At 41.9% G+C, this 20,695-nt stretch overlaps 1 protein-coding gene across 4 annotated transcripts in view; it reads left to right on the top strand.

Moving 5' to 3' along the window:
* The window catches only part of aatka (apoptosis-associated tyrosine kinase a), a 37,053-nt gene that overhangs the window by 14,621 nt on the left and 1,737 nt on the right, over positions 1–20,695 (top strand). For 2 of the 4 annotated variants that reach the window (XM_023264338.3, XM_023264339.3), the window contains exons 3-14: positions 2,106–2,239; positions 10,018–10,159; positions 13,443–13,522; positions 13,995–14,113; positions 14,246–14,333; positions 14,474–14,607; positions 15,226–15,310; positions 15,396–15,517; positions 15,870–16,019; positions 16,708–20,110; positions 20,196–20,382; positions 20,465–20,668. In XM_023264338.3, the coding sequence (XP_023120106.1) occupies positions 2,106–2,239; positions 10,018–10,159; positions 13,443–13,522; positions 13,995–14,113; positions 14,246–14,333; positions 14,474–14,607; positions 15,226–15,310; positions 15,396–15,517; positions 15,870–16,019; positions 16,708–20,110; positions 20,196–20,382; positions 20,465–20,668 (4,848 nt within the window). Of the gene's footprint in view, positions 1–2,105; positions 2,240–10,017; positions 10,160–11,870; positions 12,996–13,442; positions 13,523–13,994; positions 14,114–14,245; positions 14,334–14,473; positions 14,608–14,797; positions 14,877–15,225; positions 15,311–15,395; positions 15,518–15,869; positions 16,020–16,707; positions 20,111–20,195; positions 20,383–20,464; positions 20,669–20,695 lie in introns of those variants that run through there. The other 2 variants (XM_023264340.3, XM_035945509.2) reach the window with 2 other exon arrangements.

The following is a 20,695-nucleotide window of genomic DNA, read 5'->3' as shown; positions in this document are numbered from 1 at the left end:
TATTATTATTATTATTATTATTATTATTATTATTATTATTATTATTATTATTATTATTATTATTATTATTATTATTGCTGTTGTTTGTTTTATATTACTTTTTATGATTTATGACATTCTAACTGTGTAATACAGCACAATAAATAAATAGATGAAATGAAGGTCTCTTTGCATCTAGTCATGATCGTGGTGTTTCCATAGAGATGCAGGACTTCATATTGCAGTGAAAAATGAGCCCAGAGCCCTCATGGTACTCAGAGGGTTAACAGGCTACAATAAATATATACTACACATAAAAAAGGGATAGTGGTTACTGCAGGGCTATCGCATTTCAAAAGTACACATGTCATGTTTTATGTGTTTCTTTATGATAAGGTACACAAATATACGTTGTAAAAAAAAGAAAAACTGTTAGGTGTGATATCAGACCAGAGATGCCTAAATAACGCTGATATGAACAAAATGCAAAATTAGAAGTAATGGATTTGCAGTCTAACAGGAAAGCTTGGGGACATAGAGTTTGTGTGATTATTTTATTCACCGGGCAGAGATTTAGGTTTGGGGATGGGTCCAACAAAAGTTGCTGTTAAGGTGTTTTGCATTTTTTGCATAATGCAGCATTTCTTGAAGCTCAACATAAACCAGGGAGTAAAAGTCAAGCTATTCCAGTATCCACGATACATGCAGATTATTACTCAATTGCTTGAATGCCCCTTTAAGGGAAATATTCTCCAGGGAAGCTTTATGGATGAGTGATCTCTCCTCCTGATTGAAAATTTCAATAGGGTACTCTTTAATATAACATGTATGAAGGTACTATTACTAAACAGAATCCCTAAATAATAAATGGATTGGAAACTAAATAACACATTAAAATCATTAAAATGACTGAAAGCTAGATATACTATATGACATGAGCACGTCATGTTTTCTGCTGAGATGTCCGGTGAAATGGAAACTACAGCAGAGCTCTTCTCAGTACTCCCAACAGACTGCTGAGGCAGGCAGTGGTTAAGTGGTAATAAAATCACCTCCACTGAATGTTTGATATTTAATTGACTGAGGGCAAGTCCCTCATGTATTGTTTGAGGTGTACAATCAACAATGTTAGTTTAATGAATGTGTTTAATGGTCTTGACAGATATAGAAACAATTACAGATATTTTTTGCATGCATATGTGTGTCATTGCAGCTTTCCCACAGTTTATTTAATCTCCCCCTCTGTCTCTTTCTCCATGTATCTCTCTTTCTGTCTCTCGCCTTCCTTTTCTCTTCTCCTCCATCTGTGCTGGCAGGAGGTTTAAAACTGTAAATCAGATTATATGTAGGTACTCCAAATTCTGACATCTGGCCCTCTGGCCTGTTCTAAGTTAATACAGGCTAAAAGACAAACTGACACATATGTGCTGCACATATGCACACAGGAAGATGCTGACAGACTGTTATTAACTTGCACAAAAGAGATGACCAGTATGCATGTGTGTACTTTGTGTATATTCACCACAGGCTTTAAAAAAAAAAAAAAAAAAAAACAAAACATAAACTGCGTGTCAGAGCTTTTTCAAAATATACTGCATTCAAAGGCATTTATGCCTCATTGTGTACAAAGTACTGGAAAGCAATTTCTTTAATGAAATACATTTTGAGTTGCAAATGTGCTTTGATGGTGATTTTTCTAAACACATTATGGATTCACAGTACGTCTTTTCATTCATCACAGTTGTTTACACAGGAACAGAATGAGCCACTACCCCTACTCCGCTGCTGTTTTATTAAATTATCAGGCACTAATTGCGTGTGTGGGTGGTTTCAGACTTTTAGCTTTTATGAGTCAGAGTGCATAGTAACTACTGTAATTAAGCTACAGTGGGCTTCTTCCTATTCAGACTATGAAGATGGATATACAACAAAAGAGAATGCTAATGACAAATCATACCTTTTTTATCAAGCTGCCAATGAAACCATCATTATTCATTTGCATGTTTACAAATCACCTTCATCTCTATTTTGATTTTAATTTCCTGTATGGCCTTGTAGTTTGCCACCTGATCTCTTGATGGTTCCACCCTTTTAACACTGGCATTTTCTATCTCCTAATGTTGCAGATGGGGCTCCGCTGAGCGAGCTGTCTTGGCCTTCATCTCTGGCAGTGGTAGCCGTCTCCTTCTCCGGCCTCTTCACCTTCGTCTTCCTCATGCTGGCCTGCCTCTGCTGCAAGAAGGGAGACATCGGCTTTAAGGTGAGCTCCCTGCTGCCCCCAGCTGGAAGTGGTGAGGGGAGCACAAAGTATATGTGCTCACACTGTGGATGTCACAGGGAGGGAAGACTTGTGTTGATCTTGAGTGAATTACAATACTTAAAGTAGACAGGCACAGATTTAAAATAAAGAAACTAAACAAAAGCTAAAAGCCTTATTTATGTGTCCAGTGGAGTTTGTCTGAGCATATTTTATTCATGTTTTGTTTATTTAAAGTATGTTTTAAATCAAAATTTTATAGGTTTGAATTATTGATAATTTCAGTGATTTACAGGCGTATATAGGCTTTCAAGAACGGGATAACACAGCTTTACGCTTGGAAATACTATACTTTGATTACTTACATGACAGTTCAAAAGTTTTGGGTCACCCAGGCAATTTCACCACACTTTTATTCATGTGCTAACATAATTGCGCAAGGGTTTTCTAATCATCAATTAGCCTTTCAGCACAACTAGCTAACACAATGTACCACTAGAACACAGGAGTGATGGTTGTGGAAATGTTCCTCTGTACCTCTATGTAGATATTCCATTAAAAATCAGCCGTTTCCAGCTAGAATAGTCATTTACAACATTAACAATGTCTAGACTGTATTTCTGATTCATTTAATGTTATCTTCATTGAAAAAGAACTGCTTTTCTTTCAAAAATAAGGACATTTCTGAATGACCCCAAACTTTTGAACGGTAGTGTGCATATTTCTCTTGTGTTTGTGTGTATTTAGAGTGAAACAAGAGCTTTTTTTTTTTACAAGCTTGAAATCCACTGTAATAGTAATTTGAGTAAAGATTTATACATTTTTATCACTGCCTGCCATTTGTTTTTTGTTATTGTTGTTGTTGTTTTTTTTTAACATTTTAGGTTCCTTGCAGCTTTATACATAATATATGTCAAATATGGAGCTGAGTTTATGAGAAAACCGATGTTTTGTATGAGGGAAAATGAGAGTTTAATAGGTATTGAACAAACACAAGAATGAAGTCAACAATACACCCAAATCAACCTGGACCTCAGAGGGTCATTTTTTTTGGTGTGTGTGTGCCACAAAGTCAATTTGGACTAACAGCTGATCTCAACTAATAACTTGACTAACCACTATAGTGTTTTATTACATATAATTATCTAAATATTACTATAATATCACTTAGTCTATAAAAAAGATTAAAAAAGTTAAAAAATGGCCATTAAAATTTTGAAAAGTTTAGGTTATTGCTCAAATATCTGTGGTGTTCTTGTGTTGCACCCAACCAGTAGTCCAAAAGTCAAATATAGTCACTTTGCTGCGAACACCATAGAAAAGCAAGTCAGCATCATCGTGGTTTGAAATGCTGCAACCTGTAAATAGTTATTGGTTTATTCATTAACGTTTGATGGTCAAACTTGCTGATTATTTTCTGTGTACTAACTCATTGAGCTCAACTGTTTCAATTTTAACTTCAACTTGTAAAGGAAAGGGTCTGCCACTTGCCTATTCTTATTTTCACTGTTGTGGCATGAGATATAGTACTAAGAATGTACACATTAAGTATATAGTAACAAATGAATAGAACTTTCTGTGTTAATGTTTTTAGCCAGAAACAGATTCTCAAAGAGGTGTCAAAATTGTGTAAGTATTGATAGTTCATAGCTGATCTGCTGAAACCCGTGACTTCACTTGTTAACTTAATTAGTGTTCATGTCTTACTAAGGGCTATTGTCTCATTGTATGCAAGTGATGCAACTAAGTAGCCCACCTTTACCCGTCCCAGGCTGGCACACATTGCCTCTGTGTTGCCCTCGACTGCCAGCGTGACTCAGCCATGCTGTGTCAAACATCAGCACTGAGCTGAGCCGGTGATGGAGGCCAGCAGTGACTGACACAGGTAGCAGGCATATGGAGAGAGGGAGCACAAACTCCAAAACCACTGTACTGGCTGCTCGTTGTCATTGCAAGGTTCACATTGCTGTGAAAAAGTATTTGCCTCCTGATGTCTGCTATTTTTGCTTATTTCTTACACTTAAATGTTCCAGATCATCAAACAAATAATTTTATTTATTTAATACTAGGTGTAGATAACCCACAAAATGCAGTTTTAAAGGATGATTAAACATATTTTGAAAAGCTCTATCAGCCCTGTGAAAAAGTTATTGCCTCCTTAAACCTAACAACTGGTTGGGCCACCTTCGACAGCAACAACTGAAGGTTAACATTTGTGATAGCTTGTGATCAGTCTTTTAAATCGCCATGGAGGAACTGTTCTCCACAGAATAGTTTTAATCCGGCCACATTAGATGGTTGTTGACCCTGAAGTGCCCTTTTAAGGCCTTGCCACAGTATCTGAATTGGATTCAAGTCCAGACTGAGACTCGTTAACCCCAACACCATAATTTAGTTGTTTTTGAGCCATTCTGAGGTGGTCTTAAGCTGCTTGTGTGCTTTGGGTCGCTGTGATACGACAAAACTCATTTGTGTTTGAGCTTTAGGCCATGAACTGATGGGTGGATATTCTCCATGAGAATTTTCTAATAGAGAGCAGAATTCATGGCTCTATCAGTTATAACAAGTCGTCCAGTTCCTGTGGAAGCAAAGCAGCCCCAAACCATCACACTACCACCACCATGTTTCACTGCTGGTGTGATGTTATTGTTGTGGAATGCAGTCTAAGCTTTACACCAGATGTAACGGATCCATGTCCTCCAAAAAGGTCCACCTTTGAGTCTTCCAAAGTCTTGGAACTTATCTAATTTTTGATTTTTTTTTTTGTAAATGCCAGGTGAGCCTTTGTGTTCTTTTTTTATCAGTAGTGGTTTGCTGCCATTTTTGCCTAATGTTCCTTATTGTCAAATCATGTAAGCATACCTTAGCTGAGTGAAGTGAAGCTTGCGCTTCTTTGATGTTCATCTGTGTTGTTTTGCAACCTCCTGAATCAGATGTCGAGGTGCTCTTGGAGAAATTTTTGTTGGCCGGCCACTTCCGGGAAGGTTCACCACTGTTCTTTTTTTTCCGTTTGTAGATAATGGCTCTTACTGTGGTCCTCTGGAGTCCCAAAGGCTTAGCAATGGCTTTATAACTCTTTCCAGACTGATAAATGTCAATGACTTTGTTTAACATCTGTTTTTGAATCGCCTTAGAATGTGGCATCATGTGCTGTTTGTTGAGACCCTTTAGCTAGTTCACAGTACCAGACAGGTTCTATTTAAATGAAGTTTAAATTCATCAGACCTTGCAGTAATCATATATGGATGTGGCTGATGAAACTGAACCCAACTGTTAAATGAATCTGGTCATTTAGTAGCAGTTACTTTTTCACACATGGAAAGGTGGGACTGGACAGCACTTTTAATTCAATAAATGAGATTATGATTTAAAAACTGCAATATGTGCTTGTCTTTGTCTTTATCAAATTAGTTTGATAATCATGATAAACATTTAAGTATGACAAATATGCAAAAATAGAATATATCTGTAGGAGGGCAAAAACCTTTTCACAACATTGTATTCCCATCTTGTCAAATCATTCCGGTCATGCATTTGAACGTTACTACCTCCTTTTAGCTTGAGAATGGATAAATTACAGCCCTGACTGAACAGCAGCATCTTCTGTTAAGATCATTTATGCAAATCACTCAGCAACTTGAATGAATGAGTGCAACTGATGGTTGGCTTTTTTAATGGCTGATTAGAGAGCTGCAGAAAACTGGAGAGTACAGGAGAGAGGATGAGAGTTGAGCTGCCAGTTTCTTTTACATGTATTATATGTGATGAGAATCAGTGGGAACAGCCTGTGGCACTGATGTAGATGCTGCAGGGATAACAGTGTCACTAATGAGTGCAACTTAGAGAGGTGCCTTAATAATTTTTGGACTTTTCCCGTGTGTGTGTGTGTGTGTGTGTGTGTGTGTGTGTGTGTGTGTGTGTGTGTGTGTGTGTGTGTGTGTGTGTGTGTGTGTGTGTGTGTGTGTGTGTGTGTGTGTGTGTGTGTGTGTGCACCCGTGTGTGTGTGGGCACCCGTGTGTGTGTCCCTGATGAGATCGCTGCTGCCTCATTATGTAAACGTGCAGAGTAATAACCTGCAAGAACAGTGGGAGTCTAAGTCTGTGTCTAAGTCTATACTGTGAAACTTATAATGGCTCCAGCTGCTAAAACACATCAGACAATAGTTAATTCATATTGTCTCGATCAACCATGGCCCTACCTTGAGCCTTGTTGTCATGCCAATGTGGCATTATTGATTCCCGCAGGGATATTGTCTTCCAGCACCCTGTCATCAGAGAGTTCAGGGTGGAAATTTAGCAACCAAATGAACTGGAGAAGATTCAGTATCTTCCTCAAAGACACTTAAGCAGGGCAGAGTGACAGATATAAATCATAAACCATTTCACAAATAGGCTGTGTTTACTTCATAGTGCACTGGAAGAAAAAGAGATGAGTAAAGAAACTTCGTTTTCTTTCTTCATGCAAATGAAAGTGAAGCGTTCTAATTTATTTGGAGCATTCTGAAGCACTAATGGATTACAATTTAAGACAAGCCAGGTTGTCATAATGGTAAATTTATTTCAGGCTGTAAGCTTAAAAGTTAACAAATCTTCATCTTGTTCTCGGAGTTTAGCAGCTAGCATCACAGAATGCCTAAATGGCTCCCACTGTTTATCCCAATCTCTGGCAACAGCTCATCACTCAACAGCTCACTTGTAAGGTGTGCATTCGTGTGGGACTGCAAAAATCGCACTGCTGCACCGTCCAAAAAGCTTCATTATTCCTCTCCATCGCGGTGTTCTTGCTGGAGCGTGTAGTGCGAGGCTGGGTATTAAGTGCTTTCTAAACTGAAGGCTCTCTGGGGAGCTGTGCAACGCTGACTCACAGCCAGGTGCTCGCTTTCATACTTCACTCAGAGGAGAGTGGCAGATGGTTCTCCTGAATGAGAAACACACATTCCTGTGTACACACACTAATGTTTTAGAGCACATGTTGAAGCACAGAAACACACACACAGTCATTGAAATACTCCATGATAATCCAACCAGCAGCTCACTCCCATCCTTTCTCACTTCTTCCAATTTTTGCACCACTCTTTTTACTTCCGTGGTTGCTGGAGGTGGGGTGGTAGAATTGTCATGGGTAACAGTTCATTAGCAACAGAAGGGATGGATTGGGGCATGATGGCTCTGTGTTCGTGAAGAGAGCACTAGAGTCAGCCTGGTTTCCCAACATAGCCACCTTCTTTGAATCTGCTAACAAGATCAGCTTGAATTATTGAGGGATGTTGCTTCTTCATGTGGTAGGACATGCTTGAGACAGCATCAAGAGGCTTTGACTTAAGTGCTTGATACATTTCATGAAAAGAGAGATTTTCCATGTACTCTGCTGTAACCTAAAAAAAGATACGGACAAGGAAATTTTTGGAACTGGAGCACTGAAATTTCTGGTGGTTACTTCAGTTATAGTATAAATGGCACTTATTCATGTTGTGTAGTGGAACAATAAACCTCATCAATTAATTTGCTGCACATTCAAATTAATGCACTGCTATGAATATTGCAGAGATGTAACATTTAAGTTGTGGATTTATGCATTTGTCTCAGGTTAAATTACCTTTTGAACTGTTGTTGTGCACATAAGGGATAATTGTTGTAAAGGGTGTCCATGGAAAATACATGAGAGTGAAGTCTCTTATGTTGGTGTTGAGTGTAGAACCGTAACTCAAGAGAAATCAAAGCTCACTAGTTACTCAGAGCAATGAAAGACTAATTTTATTTTAAATAACTATCCTATAAATAAGTATCCCATGAACATATATCTTTACCAGGACTACTGGAATTTAGTTGGATTTTAAAATTAGACTTGCAGATAATCACAAAATAGCATTTATGCTGGTTGTAGTTTGTTGACACATCCACCATGCAGAACAATTAACATATTCTAAAGAAAATGTTAATATAATGTCAAACCAGGGGCATAAGACATATAAATAGTGTCTAACTGATGTTATGATTGTATGTATTGGCACCAAAGAAAAATCTATGACATGCTGCCACTCTGTTTTTGGTGTTTTGGAGTACATGTACTAAAAATACAGGGTTCCCATTGGCATTTCCTATCAAAAAATGCGTAGATTTAGATGAGAATTTAAATGAATGAAATTCAGTCATGCTCACAGTGAGTACAGTATGTTAATCTTCAAGAGTGTATGGTTAGATTGGGACTAGTGCAGCTGCTGACCCAAAGTTACACTTCTCCTAAGGGATCGTGCAGAAATGTAAATATGCATTTGTAAAATGATGTACTTATAATTGAAGATGTAGGACTCAGACAGAGCTCAGACAGTTGTCTACTCTTATAAATATTGACTCATCTTGACAATACTTGCCAATCTGTGTTGTCATCAGCCTCATACTGCAGATTATACTGTTCATACACAGATTTTTTGGCTGTGTATCTTCTACAATTCTATGTTTTTTTCTTTCCAAGCATGTGTAGCCAAAAGGCTCATCCACGTCTGTGTGTTAAAGCAATAAATAGCTACTTGTGCTAGTGAAGACAGAGCAGTTCTTGAAACTATACGTGGAGGAGGACAGGGAGAGACAAAGCAAGATTGACAGTGCAGTGACAATAAAAGATTGTTCTCTTGTGATCCAACTGTGTGGTATGACACAGGGAAGCTGGTGTTACCCATAGGGCCTGCCTTTAATTTAATATCACCCCTCTTTATACATACTGCACAGGGCTTTAGAGAGACAGAGTGCTATAGGGACACACTACAACAGTTAGAGCAAGGACACTGCAGTAGATGGGGGAGTAAAGCCAGATGGGGCAGAAAGAAGGGTAGTACAGTTAAAGCAGACAGGCCAGAGCAGAGGCTGTGGGATATGGAGTATAGAGAATGAAAAGAGAGAGAGAGGGGTCACAATTTTCCCTCTCGTCTTCATCCATCTTATTAGCAGCGGTGGTGTAGAGGAGGGTAAATGTGCAGTTAAGGGACCCAAGTTTTTCTCTACATAGCTAATTTATGGAGCCAACTTTTTCTCTTACTCTTTTTCCTGATGTGGTGTAGATACTTAACCTTTACTGTATATTTTATCTAATATTTTATCTCTTTCATAGTGCACAGTAGACAGTGAAAATACAATCCAGGGTTTTGCAGTTCGACACTGGTGTAACAGGGCCAAAATTCTGGTCCCAAAGTCATATTAATGGCATTCCAAAAGAGGTATTTTGTGTACATCTTAAGCACTAGTTTGCAATTCCAACAGCTAATTATGATTTGTAAATGCACCTTGCAGACTGTAAAACCTAGGCTTAAAACAGTGCAATCAAGAATCAGGACACTGGTGTTTCGTCTGAGATTTTTCTTTTTTTTTCTTTAACAAGTGCTGATGTTATTTCCAAAACTAGCACACCCTACAAGAACAAGTCCTTATAGGTTCAAAAGTACTCAAAAATGTAGTTTATTTATTTTGAAAACATGAAAGCAATAACATGTATGTGAAGTTTTATTGTCTAAGACTGTGTCTATGAGGAAGAAAGAAAAAGGCAGACTGGAAGAAAGAAAGCCTTTGTGTATACACTTTGAATAGCAGTATACATTAGAGTGTTCCCCACAGTGCCTCAGCAGTGACCCACACAATACACCCCACAATGTACATGACTTGTGTATATAGGTAGGTGGATGTGCCTCATTGCAGTCGAATGCCTTCACAGTCGAACCATTGTCTCCCACTATCTCGGTGGAAGGACGACTGTGAGTGGATGACTAATCCCAGCGTGTGTCTTTGCACCAGGAGTTTGAAAACACTGAGGGAGAGGAGTACCAGGCAGATCTCTCCGCCCTGGCCTCGCCTTCCTCGCAGAATGGCCCCGAGGTTTACATCCTTCCCCTCACTGAGGTCTCCCTGCCTGTCTCCAAACAGCCCGGAAGATCCAGTAAGAAACTACACGAAACCATCAGCATGCAACACTTCAAAGTTATGTATCTGATAATCTGTTTTTGCACAAGTTCACAGAAGTAACAGAGGCGGTTACTTCTCTAGAGCGTGGCACACTTTGGAACATCATATTGACTTTACTGATTAGGATGATATTAAAGTGAGAACATTTTAGCAAGATTAGTTGGAATAAAAGGGGCCTCTTTCATTTGTTATCTTTTACTATTTGTTTCTTCTCTCTTACCCTCTCTCTCTCTCTCTACAAGAGACAGACATCTGTCCATTGTGTAATATATTTAGGAATCGACCTACTGCAGTGCTGCATAGCTTTTTCTATGCTAAAACTGTAGCCCACTGGAGAGGGAGGAATCTGACCCCATTGTATGCTATTTCTGGAGCTCTGTGTGTTTAAATGCATGTTACATTGCATTGATACAAATGATCATTTCATATGATACTCACATAATTTAGACTTTCAGCACACATCCATGTTAAACGCTATAAATGTGGTGTTCTGTACCTATGATCCTTCCCAACAATGGCACAGCCTGTTTGTAGTTCTTCAGGTCATCCTTACCTTCCATGTTAAAATGTGCATGTGCATTTGTGTGTCGTGTGTGTAAGTGAATGTGTGTAGATCTCGGTGTAAGCCAGATCCTGGGTGCTCAGGGTACCTCACCCTGCGTGACTCACTGGCTGTCTGTGCTGCACTGTGCTTCGCCAGAAGGGAGAGTCGCTGCTCTGCATCCCAGGATGTGAGCGCCTGTAATGATTGGAGAAGGCAGCCTCAGGCTCGCAGCCAATCGCCACACTTGCCTCTGTCCCCCATAGCTACTGCTTTATGATTGGTCCAGGTGTTGCAGGGCGAGGAATGGATAAATAGCGAAAGCAGAGCTCGTGGAAGAGGGACAGCTGAGCGTTTCCTTCCACTGAGTCAGAAGGCTAACGGCCTATGACTCACTCTTCCTTTCTGTGTTCTGTGGAAACAGTGAAATATGTGGTATTATTGTATTAACCTTTTTTATATTGAACATATAGGAAATTTAAACTTTAAAAAAAAAAAATCTATCCGTTACTCTACAACTATTGTCGTCTGAATGTAGAAAAGTGAAAAGATCAAGACAATAAGACAAGGCCCATTCTTTGACAATTATGTCATAAAGGTTAAGAATTTAACAGAATATTTTATGCAGGTTATTTGTTGTTAGCCATACACAATTTGTGGAAGCTCCTCCATACATTACAGCATTTTGTGCATGTCATATACTGTAAAATTTATCTTCATAGACAGACGATGAATCAGAAAGCCTTGTGACTGCAACTGTAAGAAAAACACAAACATGATACTGTATACACAAACCCTGAATGGTGTTTTCCATACAAACCAAGCATATACATCAGTATGAACACACAGTACAATGCTTAATGATCTGACAGTCCCGGTTAACACTTGTTGCTCTAATCTTTTATTTAAGAGGTCATGTTAAACTTTGAAATCCACAACAGATTTTTGATACATCAAAGTGAGTGTGTTTCATTCCACGATCCCACCGATCACGCAGCCCCACTGGACCCTGCCATCCTCTCTGGGAATGCCATTAGTAGGACAGGAATGCACACTCACGCTCACACATTCCACATTTGGAATAATACCACTTCTTAATTTCTCTCTCTCTCTGTCCGGGAGGGGTGGTGCAGGCTTGGGGGGTTGGGGCTGGGTCTGTTATCACCGTGACAACCTCTGCCCAGCGTTCCAGCGGAGAATGGACCTTGTGTGTCTCGTCTTTACGTGCCTGTGAGTGTGTGTTTGGCGCACTGGGTACCAGGAGACACAGCGTGAGCGTGTGAGTGAGCGATCCGAACAATGGCCCTGTTTTAAGCCGGCCGGACAGTGGGGGAGCATAAGGCCAGGCTGAAATGTCTATGGAACGCACTAGCGGAGGACTGGCATTATGGGCAGAATACAGTGAGGGGTCTGTGACAGAATGAGGAGAGACAGGGGAAGGGTGGTGGCATGTACCAGGACCTAAGAGTAGGGAGGGGAGACTTGAGATAGGGGTGGCGAGTGTGTATGACAGAGGTCTTTTCTGCGTTGGACAGAGCAGTGTTTGTGTCATGTTTGGCTGAGGAATGCTGCTGTCCTGGGTGACAGGGGGGCATTATGTGGACCTTATGTCACTACTGGGTATCTTGAAGCTGCACACAGAGCTGGCGCGTCAAACGGCACACTACCAACATGCGTGACAGTCACATCAGGAGGGATACATGACCAGGAGGTCTTCGCGCCCGGGGCAGAAATCCACCTCAGGACTCTCGCGTTGACCTGTCGGCTGATCGGTTCACTGACTTGAAGTTGATGAGTTTTTTTATCTCCTTCTGTTTACTGTAGATTTAAAAATAGTTGGTATAGGAACCAAGGATTTCTGTATTTGCTCAACAGCTGTAGAGCTCTAGACGGGGACAGAGTCTGTGTGTGTTTGTGTGTGTCCCAGTTGGAGGATGAGCCCGGTGCAGACGGGGAGAGGCAGCATGGTGAGCTTGTTCAGCTGTGCAAGGGCTCGGAGGGTTAAATCCTGCCGAGGCTCTCACACACACATACTGCGATCGTGGGCTCTTTCTCAGATATACACAATGAGGCTAAGATGCCTGGGGCTCTGGCCGGGGCCACGGGCTCTCCGATCTCACACTCTGAACCAGTATTTCATCGCTGCCGGGGATTCGGACTCAGTCCCTGTCACGGTGCTCAGAGTGGCTGGCCGCTCCACTGCTCCGTCACCATCATCTATTCGCCCACCATCAACATCTCCATTCCTGAAATATGAGGATCCATGGAGGTACTTGATTTTGTCCATGATTTGTGGTGTCTCTGTGGTGAAGTTGTGTGTGGTGGCAACAAGCTTCCTTGTTTTCAAAGAATTATTTCATGTAACTGGGAAGCAGGAAGTTTGAGCTCATTTGCCTTAAGGCAAGTCTGTCTTTCATGAATGCAATGTTTTATTTTGGAAAATGTGCATTCATGGTTTGCCTCTAAGGGGTGTGTGTTTTTCTTATCTGATCTCTCCTTGTGGTTTCGCTGCATTGTATCTGTCCTCTGTATCTGCAGCCAGTCCTTCACTTTCTATTTTTTCTTTTGTTTACTTTGCTCAATATGTTGAAAGGCTGTCTTTTGAGAAGTGTCTGTCATTATTTTTTTTCTTATAGTCACAAATCTCTGACTATAGCAGTCTTTTTTCTTTCCCGTTTAAAAACAATCTTATGTCTTTGTTATTTTTCCTTCCCAGTTCAACTGCTGAAATCATCAGACCTTGGCCGCCATAGTCTGCTGTATCTAAAGGAGATTGGACATGGCTGGTTTGGCAAGGTAATAAAAAAATATTTCTTTTTGCACTAATACATACATACAGTCACCATTTGAATCTGGAGACACAGTCTTTGTACTTATTATTACTTACTTTATCTGTTTTAACTGCGTTACTGTACAAACGGTCTTATAAGATGTTTTCTCCTCTCGGTGGAATGCACGGGTAATGTGATGACTGTCTCACTCTAGCGAGTCGAATCTTTGGCACTTGCATCAGCATGTTGATTCCATGGGAGAAGTTTTGAAATTTGCAGTCACAGTAGATTCCTTCCAGTTTACTCTACAGAAATGCTGTGACACTTCCTGATTTTGCTTGCACACTAGTCCCATTTTTACTTTGTGTTTACCGTACTTTAGTTTACAACTACACATTGATGCTGTTTATAGTCAATCCAGTTTCTTTCATTCCAACTTTTACTCCTGGTTGATATACAATCCTGGCTCTGCTGTCCATTCCATGTATTCCCCTCAGGTTCTGCTGGGAGAGGTCAACGCAGGCCTCAGCACCACCCAGGTGATGGTGAAGGAGCTGAAGGCCAGTGCCAGTGTCCAGGATCAGATGCAATTCCTGGAGGAGGTCCAGCCATACCGGTCAGTTCACTCTTCAATGCTTGAATAGCTCTCCGTAGAAATGGAACAGTGTATATGAATGATCAGATTATGTATTGTGTGCTTGTTTTATTTGGGTATTCGTTCCTATTTAAAAGCTGTTTGCTCTGCTAGAACCCTCCAGCACCCTGCCCTGCTGCAGTGCCTGGCACAGTGTTCAGAGGTCACCCCTTATCTGCTGGTCATGGAGTTTTGCCCTCTGGTAGGATGCAATTTATTAATAAAAATGAGTGTTTTCAGTCTTTCACACGTATCCCATTATTTCCTATTTGCATCAGTGTCATTTGCAGTAATCATTAACAGTCAGAACAGCACACATCCTGATTTTATTCGTCCTCTCAGGGTGATCTGAAGAGTTACCTGCGCAGCTGTCGGGTAGCTGATTCTGAGACTCCTGACCCTTTGATCCTCCAGAGAATGGCGTGTGACATTGCCTCGGGGCTCTTGCACCTCCACAAATACAACTTTATCCACAGGTACATTAAGTCAATCCTGCTCCTCTTACTTTCATCAACCTTAATGTTAATGCGTTGAAAAGGGAGAATCCACATGCATGATCTGTGTGCCCCCTGCTGGTCTCTCCCTGCAACAACATCCTGGTGCTGCCTGAGTAGTTGTCACAAACTCCAGCATCAGTGATTTTGTTGCCGGGGGCGAACCACTCTCGCTCTCTCTCAGCCATGTGGTGGTGGCTTTAGCAACCAGTCAGCGATTGCCAGCCTGAAAAGCTTGATTTGTGAAGGAGGTGAGATTAAACTGACTGTAGTGTTTGTCTATACACGGTCTGGTGAGAAGAAACAGGAAATGTTTCTGTACTTACATCCATTTCATGATTGCACTTTAAATAATGCTTTGGCTGCATTCATCAGAATTTAGTGATGTATTTTAATTGACGACATATGGCAGTGTATGTTTAAACAAAGGAAATAGAACTGAAACATTTAAAATTTTGTAATATACTGACTGCACTAAAAACAATACTGTGTTCATTTTTGTTCTGTATTTTCAACAAAAAACAAACCAAACAAAACATTTAAAACCATACATTTTAATGTTTCAGAAAAGTTTATCACATGGTTTCTTTGCTCCAACAGTGATCTGGCCTTGCGAAACTGCCTGCTAACTTCAGAAATGTCAGTTAAGATCGGAGACTATGGTCTTTCTCACAGCCGATACAAGGTCAGTCTTTCATATTGTCACTCATTTTTGTAGACTGCTTTAAACCCTACCAGCACTGAAGTATGTTTTTTGTGTAATCCTGTAGGATGACTATTATATAACACAAGACCAGATTTGGGTGCCTCTGCGCTGGATCGCACCTGAGCTCATAGATGAGGTCCATGGAAACTTGCTGGTCGTCGACCAAACCAAAAGCAGTAACATTTGGTGTGATATTCAAAGACACACACACAGGAAATATTATTGCAGAATTACTGAGATACAGCTACCATATCAACATCATTCTTTAAAATATGTAATATATGAACCCTTATTCTTTAGTTCTGTGTAAGGATTTATGCATGTGGAGCATGCACAAACAACATTTAGAACAACTTGGATGCATTTAATTTAGCATTTAGGAATGTGGTCCTCCATTATTAGAACATTTTTGATGATTATATATATCTCACACATACACAGTGTTTGTGATATGACATATAGAAAGTTATAGTATGAAATGAACAGCTTACTTGTAGTGAGCATGGAGCACCATTAATGATTTCTCTGCCTGTTCCAGGTCATTGGGGGTGACTGTGTGGGAGCTCTTTGAGCTGGGAAACCAGCCGTACAGACACTACTCTGACAGACAGGTGTTGACATATGCTGTGAAGGAACAGCAGCTTAAACTACCCAAACCCCAGCTCCAGTTCCCCCTGGCTGACCGCTGGTGAGACAAAATCTCAGGAAAACATATTGTGCAAACAAATCCATGCTGATGTTCAAAAATGTATATATCATTTATACTATATAGAACTCAGACATTAGGCATTCAAGTCTCACTTAACACTTAAACCAGTGTGCTCTGTTTTTCAAAATCATTTTTTGCTTAAGGTAGTGCACCACACCACTGTAGCAATATTTCTCTTTGCTAGCAAGGGCAGATGATCAATACTCTCCCTATTCTTTATGATCCCCCTGGCATCGACCAGAGCTGAACCACCTCATTCATCTTTACCCGGGAAGCCAGCCAAATGTATTTCGAAATTGTTCCTCACTGAATTAGACATGCTGGGTGCCACACAAAAGCCACACAGAAACACAAAGAGGAATGTAAACCTCATGTAACTGTGTCAGCATCTGCACTGCACCTTCTTTCATGTATTCTATATGTTATTCTCTAGTGCCATAAATAATAAGGTGTTGCTATAAAGTGCTGACTTCAGAAGTTGTGGTTGTATTGCCTTGTTGTTCAATCAATTCTTCTTTAACTTTCTTTAAGTCCATTCTTCTCTCCTTTAATTAAAAACATATTCTTTGAATACAATAAGTATTTCTCAGTTTATTTATACAAAAACTGTAAGAATGTCACCCAGAGTACAACTTTTACCTGCCCTTTCCTCTTCTGCCCCTTCCAGGTATGAGGTAATGCAGTTCTGCTGGCTGCAGCCAGAGCTCAGACCCAGCAGTGAGGAAGTTCACCTTTTGGTCACGTACTTGTGTGCCAAAGGGTCCAGTGAAGCCGAGGAAGACTTTGAACAACGTTGGAATGCTTTGAGACCCAACTTGCTTGGCAGCACCTCCCACACAGCCACATCCACAGCCCTGGTTCTGACCCCTACACCTTCTTCAGCTGACGCCCTCAGTGACCAAACTCAGGCAGTGGAGCTGGCCTCCTCTGCCTCATCCTCCTTCCCTCTCCTGGAGCACTTTTCTGACAGCTTCCACTCTGACACGGGGGATGACCTGCTGACTGTCACAGAGACCAGCCATGGCCTCAACTTTGAGTACAAGTGGGAGCAGGCCCGAGCTGAGCAGCCATACTGCTCCTCCTCAACCAGTGGGCCACTGGGCCAAGGGAATCCCCACTACCAGGATATCTACTATTCGAGCAAAGTGAGCACCTCAGCAGGTTGCAAAGCTGACAGCCTGACCTCAAGCATGTCCCCATCCTATTATGAACCTGAACACCCTGGTGTCGTCCCAGTGTTAAGTGCCCACAGCCCCTCGGTCAGTAGTGAGTATTACATTCGCATAGAGGAACCAGTTGGGTGTACCATTAATCTGGATGACAGCATTGTGGACTACAGCCCAGGGCTGGAGGCCAGCAACAGCAGATTGTCCTATGAGAGTCAAACTAGTTCATCCATGGCACATCCCAGTGCTTGCTGGTCAACTGCTGACAACACCAAGTCCACTGCCTATGACTCTGATTCAAGTCCCACTATCCAACTAACCATGGAGCCACTGCTCAGACACACATCCACCACCAGCCCTGTAGAATTAGGCCACTCCCATAACTGCCTCTCATCCAGCCACAATGACACAGTCTACTGTGAACAGTTAGCAGCACACAAGACACACTGCCAGTCCTGTGTGTCTGAGCTGGAAACATCACCAGAGTCCCAGTCAAATCTTGCCCATCCAGAGGGGCGGCTAGAAAACCCGCGCAGTTTGTCGCATGTAGTCAGCAGCCCCAGCTTAGGGTTCTGCGATCCCTACCTTGAAGCGAACACAGGTCGTGGCACTGTTGATGAAAGCTGCCGTAATATGGTAGGTCCCTTGAGAAAGACACTACCCATAGTCAACAACGTTGGCATTGATTTAGAAACAGATGAGGGCCTGCTGTTGGGTCAGCAGAGAAGTGGAGAAGTTGAGGATGACATTTTCTCTGAGGGAGAGGCTACCAACTGGATCTCAAACCACTCATCAAACAATAATAGCCTAAGCTTTGACAGCCGGCAGACAGGCAGCGGAAATGACACCTATCTGGATCTTAAATATACTCCTCACTCAAACATGACTGAAGTATGGTCCTTAACCAAAGCCACCACCAGAACCTTCCATAACTCCAGGTCTTGTGGCACACTGGAGGGACTAGGAGGAGACTCTGGTTGTAATGCTGCTCACAAATCTACTGAATTAGGCTCTTACATTCACTTATGCCACAAAACAAGAGATCAGGCGGCCACTCAAGCGGAAAGGAACATAACTGCAGATAATGTGCGAAGTATTGATTCTCTCACCGGCTCAGTTATGAATACCAGAGGTACAGAGGGTCAAAAATATGAAAAGCAATCACTGCTTAATGGAGAGAGATTGTATTCTGAGATAACACCTGAGGCAAGCTATATAAAATCCCCATCCTCTTTCAAGGAGCCTCAGACTGGTCAAGCAGGAGCCTTGTCAGAAAAACAAAGAAGTAACATGTGGGAGGGGGTTTCAGCAGGAATACCTGTTGGTCGGAGTGACAACAGCCGAAACTATGCAGAGACATCGGAGAGCAGCAGAGCCTTAGATAGCGGATTAGGGGTTCGCGAGTCTAGTATTTGCCTTGTTGAGCTGGGTGACTACAGTGATGATGATGATGATGATGATGATGACATCACAGATATTACATCAGGGATCTTTGCTGACTTCAACCTTGACTATGCCGATGTAGAGGAGGAAGATCTGAGCCCAAAGAAGAATCCAGAGGGAACTCCTGACTCTGTGGACACCATTAATCTGTCATCATCAATGGCAAGCCCCTGTGACCAGGCCTTCAGTCCCGATCCCTTCAACACCCCCATCCTGCCCAAATCCCTGGATAGTGGCTATGACACGGAAAACAACGAGTCTCCAGAGTTCATCTTCAGAGAGCTTGGTGATTCCCTCAGTTGTGAGAGGAGCCCAAGGCTGGGCGGAGAACCTGAACTTGTTATGCAGGTGAGTTTAGGGCAAGGGATCTACACTTCCAAAGGTACTTCAGATCTGCAGTTAAAGGGCCTAACTGATAAGAACCCATATAGGGATTCAGCCTATTTCTCTGATTATGATGCTGAAAATGAGAGGAGTCCTCAAGAGGAAGGCAGTGAATTCTTTGCAGGTCCAGGTAACAATTACTTCGCCGCTGAGAAATTGAGCTCCATAGGAGACGATGATGCTTTCAAAAAGCAATTCAACAACAGGGAACTTTTAACAAATCTAAGGCACATCAAAAGTTGTGTTTTGGTGAATCGCTCACAGGCTGATTCTAGTTCACCCCATTCTTTTCCCACACCTGGATTATCTATGCTGTCACCGTTTCCACCGCAGATGGGCGGCTGCCTGACCAAAGAGTCTGCCCCTGCAGATGATGATCTCGGGTTGGAGACAGAGCACTCGGGAGATGAGCCTTCCTCAGAGCTCAGTTCCTCCATTGGGTCCTCTACTGTCCAAGAGGCATCAGAAAACCATGAGGAGGGAAGCAGGAGAGCAGATGACTACTTCCCAGTCCAGTCACTGCATTCTGACTCCATCATAACTGACTGTAGAGATGAGACCCCCAAAGAAAATGAAAACACTGATGGATCTACAGAGGAGGAGGAGCTGCCTGAATTCAATCATGTCAACGAGGAAACCGAGGACAGACAGACAGAGGCTGTGAGAATAAATGAGGAAGAGTTTGAAGACATAGATGCAGAGGAATGTGACTCACAGGACAGTTTATGTGAAGAATCCAATGGTCCTCTTGACTTGTCCACTTCCTCATCATTGTTGGAGCTGTGTGGAGAAAATGTTAGAGCTCCGCTGGAGGAGGCGGAGGATGAAGATGACTCAGATGACAGTGAGTCTGATGAAGAGTTGAGGACCTACAACATCCAAGATGAAGACAGTGAGGAGAGTGAAGATGATTTCACCACAGTGCCAGTGGTGGTAAGTGACTGCAGCAGGGCTAAACACCTCCGCAGTCTCCTGAAGATGCCCACCCTACTCACCCAGTCCTTCTGTGATGAGTTGGAGAGGAAGAAAAAAGCTGTGTCCTTCTTCGATGATGTTACAGTGTTCCTTTTTGACCAGGTATGACTTGTTGTTAGGTCAAAGTTATGTGAGGTGCATTGACTACTAGCAAATAGGTTATTTATTTTCCGTTTATGACTTCCAGGAGAGCCCCACAGGAGAGTTGGCTGACTATGCCTTCTCAACAGGAGTAGAACCCAGTGAGGAGGAACCTTCAGGGGAAAAAACTTCTGACCACCAGCCCGAGCCAGACCCTGATGCTGAACTTGAAGCTCAAGAATGTGAAGCAGATTGTGTTTTTAATGAAACAGACGGAAACAACTCGGAAGAAGGTGAGGATACAAATGCTGCACAAAGTAATGCTATCTGATTTATCCTGGATAGATGTGATTGTTGCTGTCTGTGTGCATTTAGGTGGAAGTTATGAATGGAAAGATGATCTTTCCTTTGAGCCCCATCCATCCTTACCTGACACCATCCCTGAGCCTGCGTCCTCACCCACGTCTGTCTCCAACAGCCCTGAGGCTCCTAAACCTGCCGCTGCAGCACTGAACCGTTTTATGGTCTCACGATTCTCTATCACACATGTGTCTGATCCACACATGGGCTCAGCCACAGGTCTGTATAATCTGCTAGCCATACATA

The sequence above is a fragment of the Amphiprion ocellaris genome, chromosome 19 (assembly GCF_022539595.1).
Source record: "Amphiprion ocellaris isolate individual 3 ecotype Okinawa chromosome 19, ASM2253959v1, whole genome shotgun sequence".
Taxonomy (NCBI): Eukaryota; Metazoa; Chordata; class Actinopteri; family Pomacentridae; genus Amphiprion; species Amphiprion ocellaris.
The sequence above is the reverse complement of the archived record's forward strand: the minus strand, read 5'-3'. Positions and strand labels throughout refer to the sequence as shown.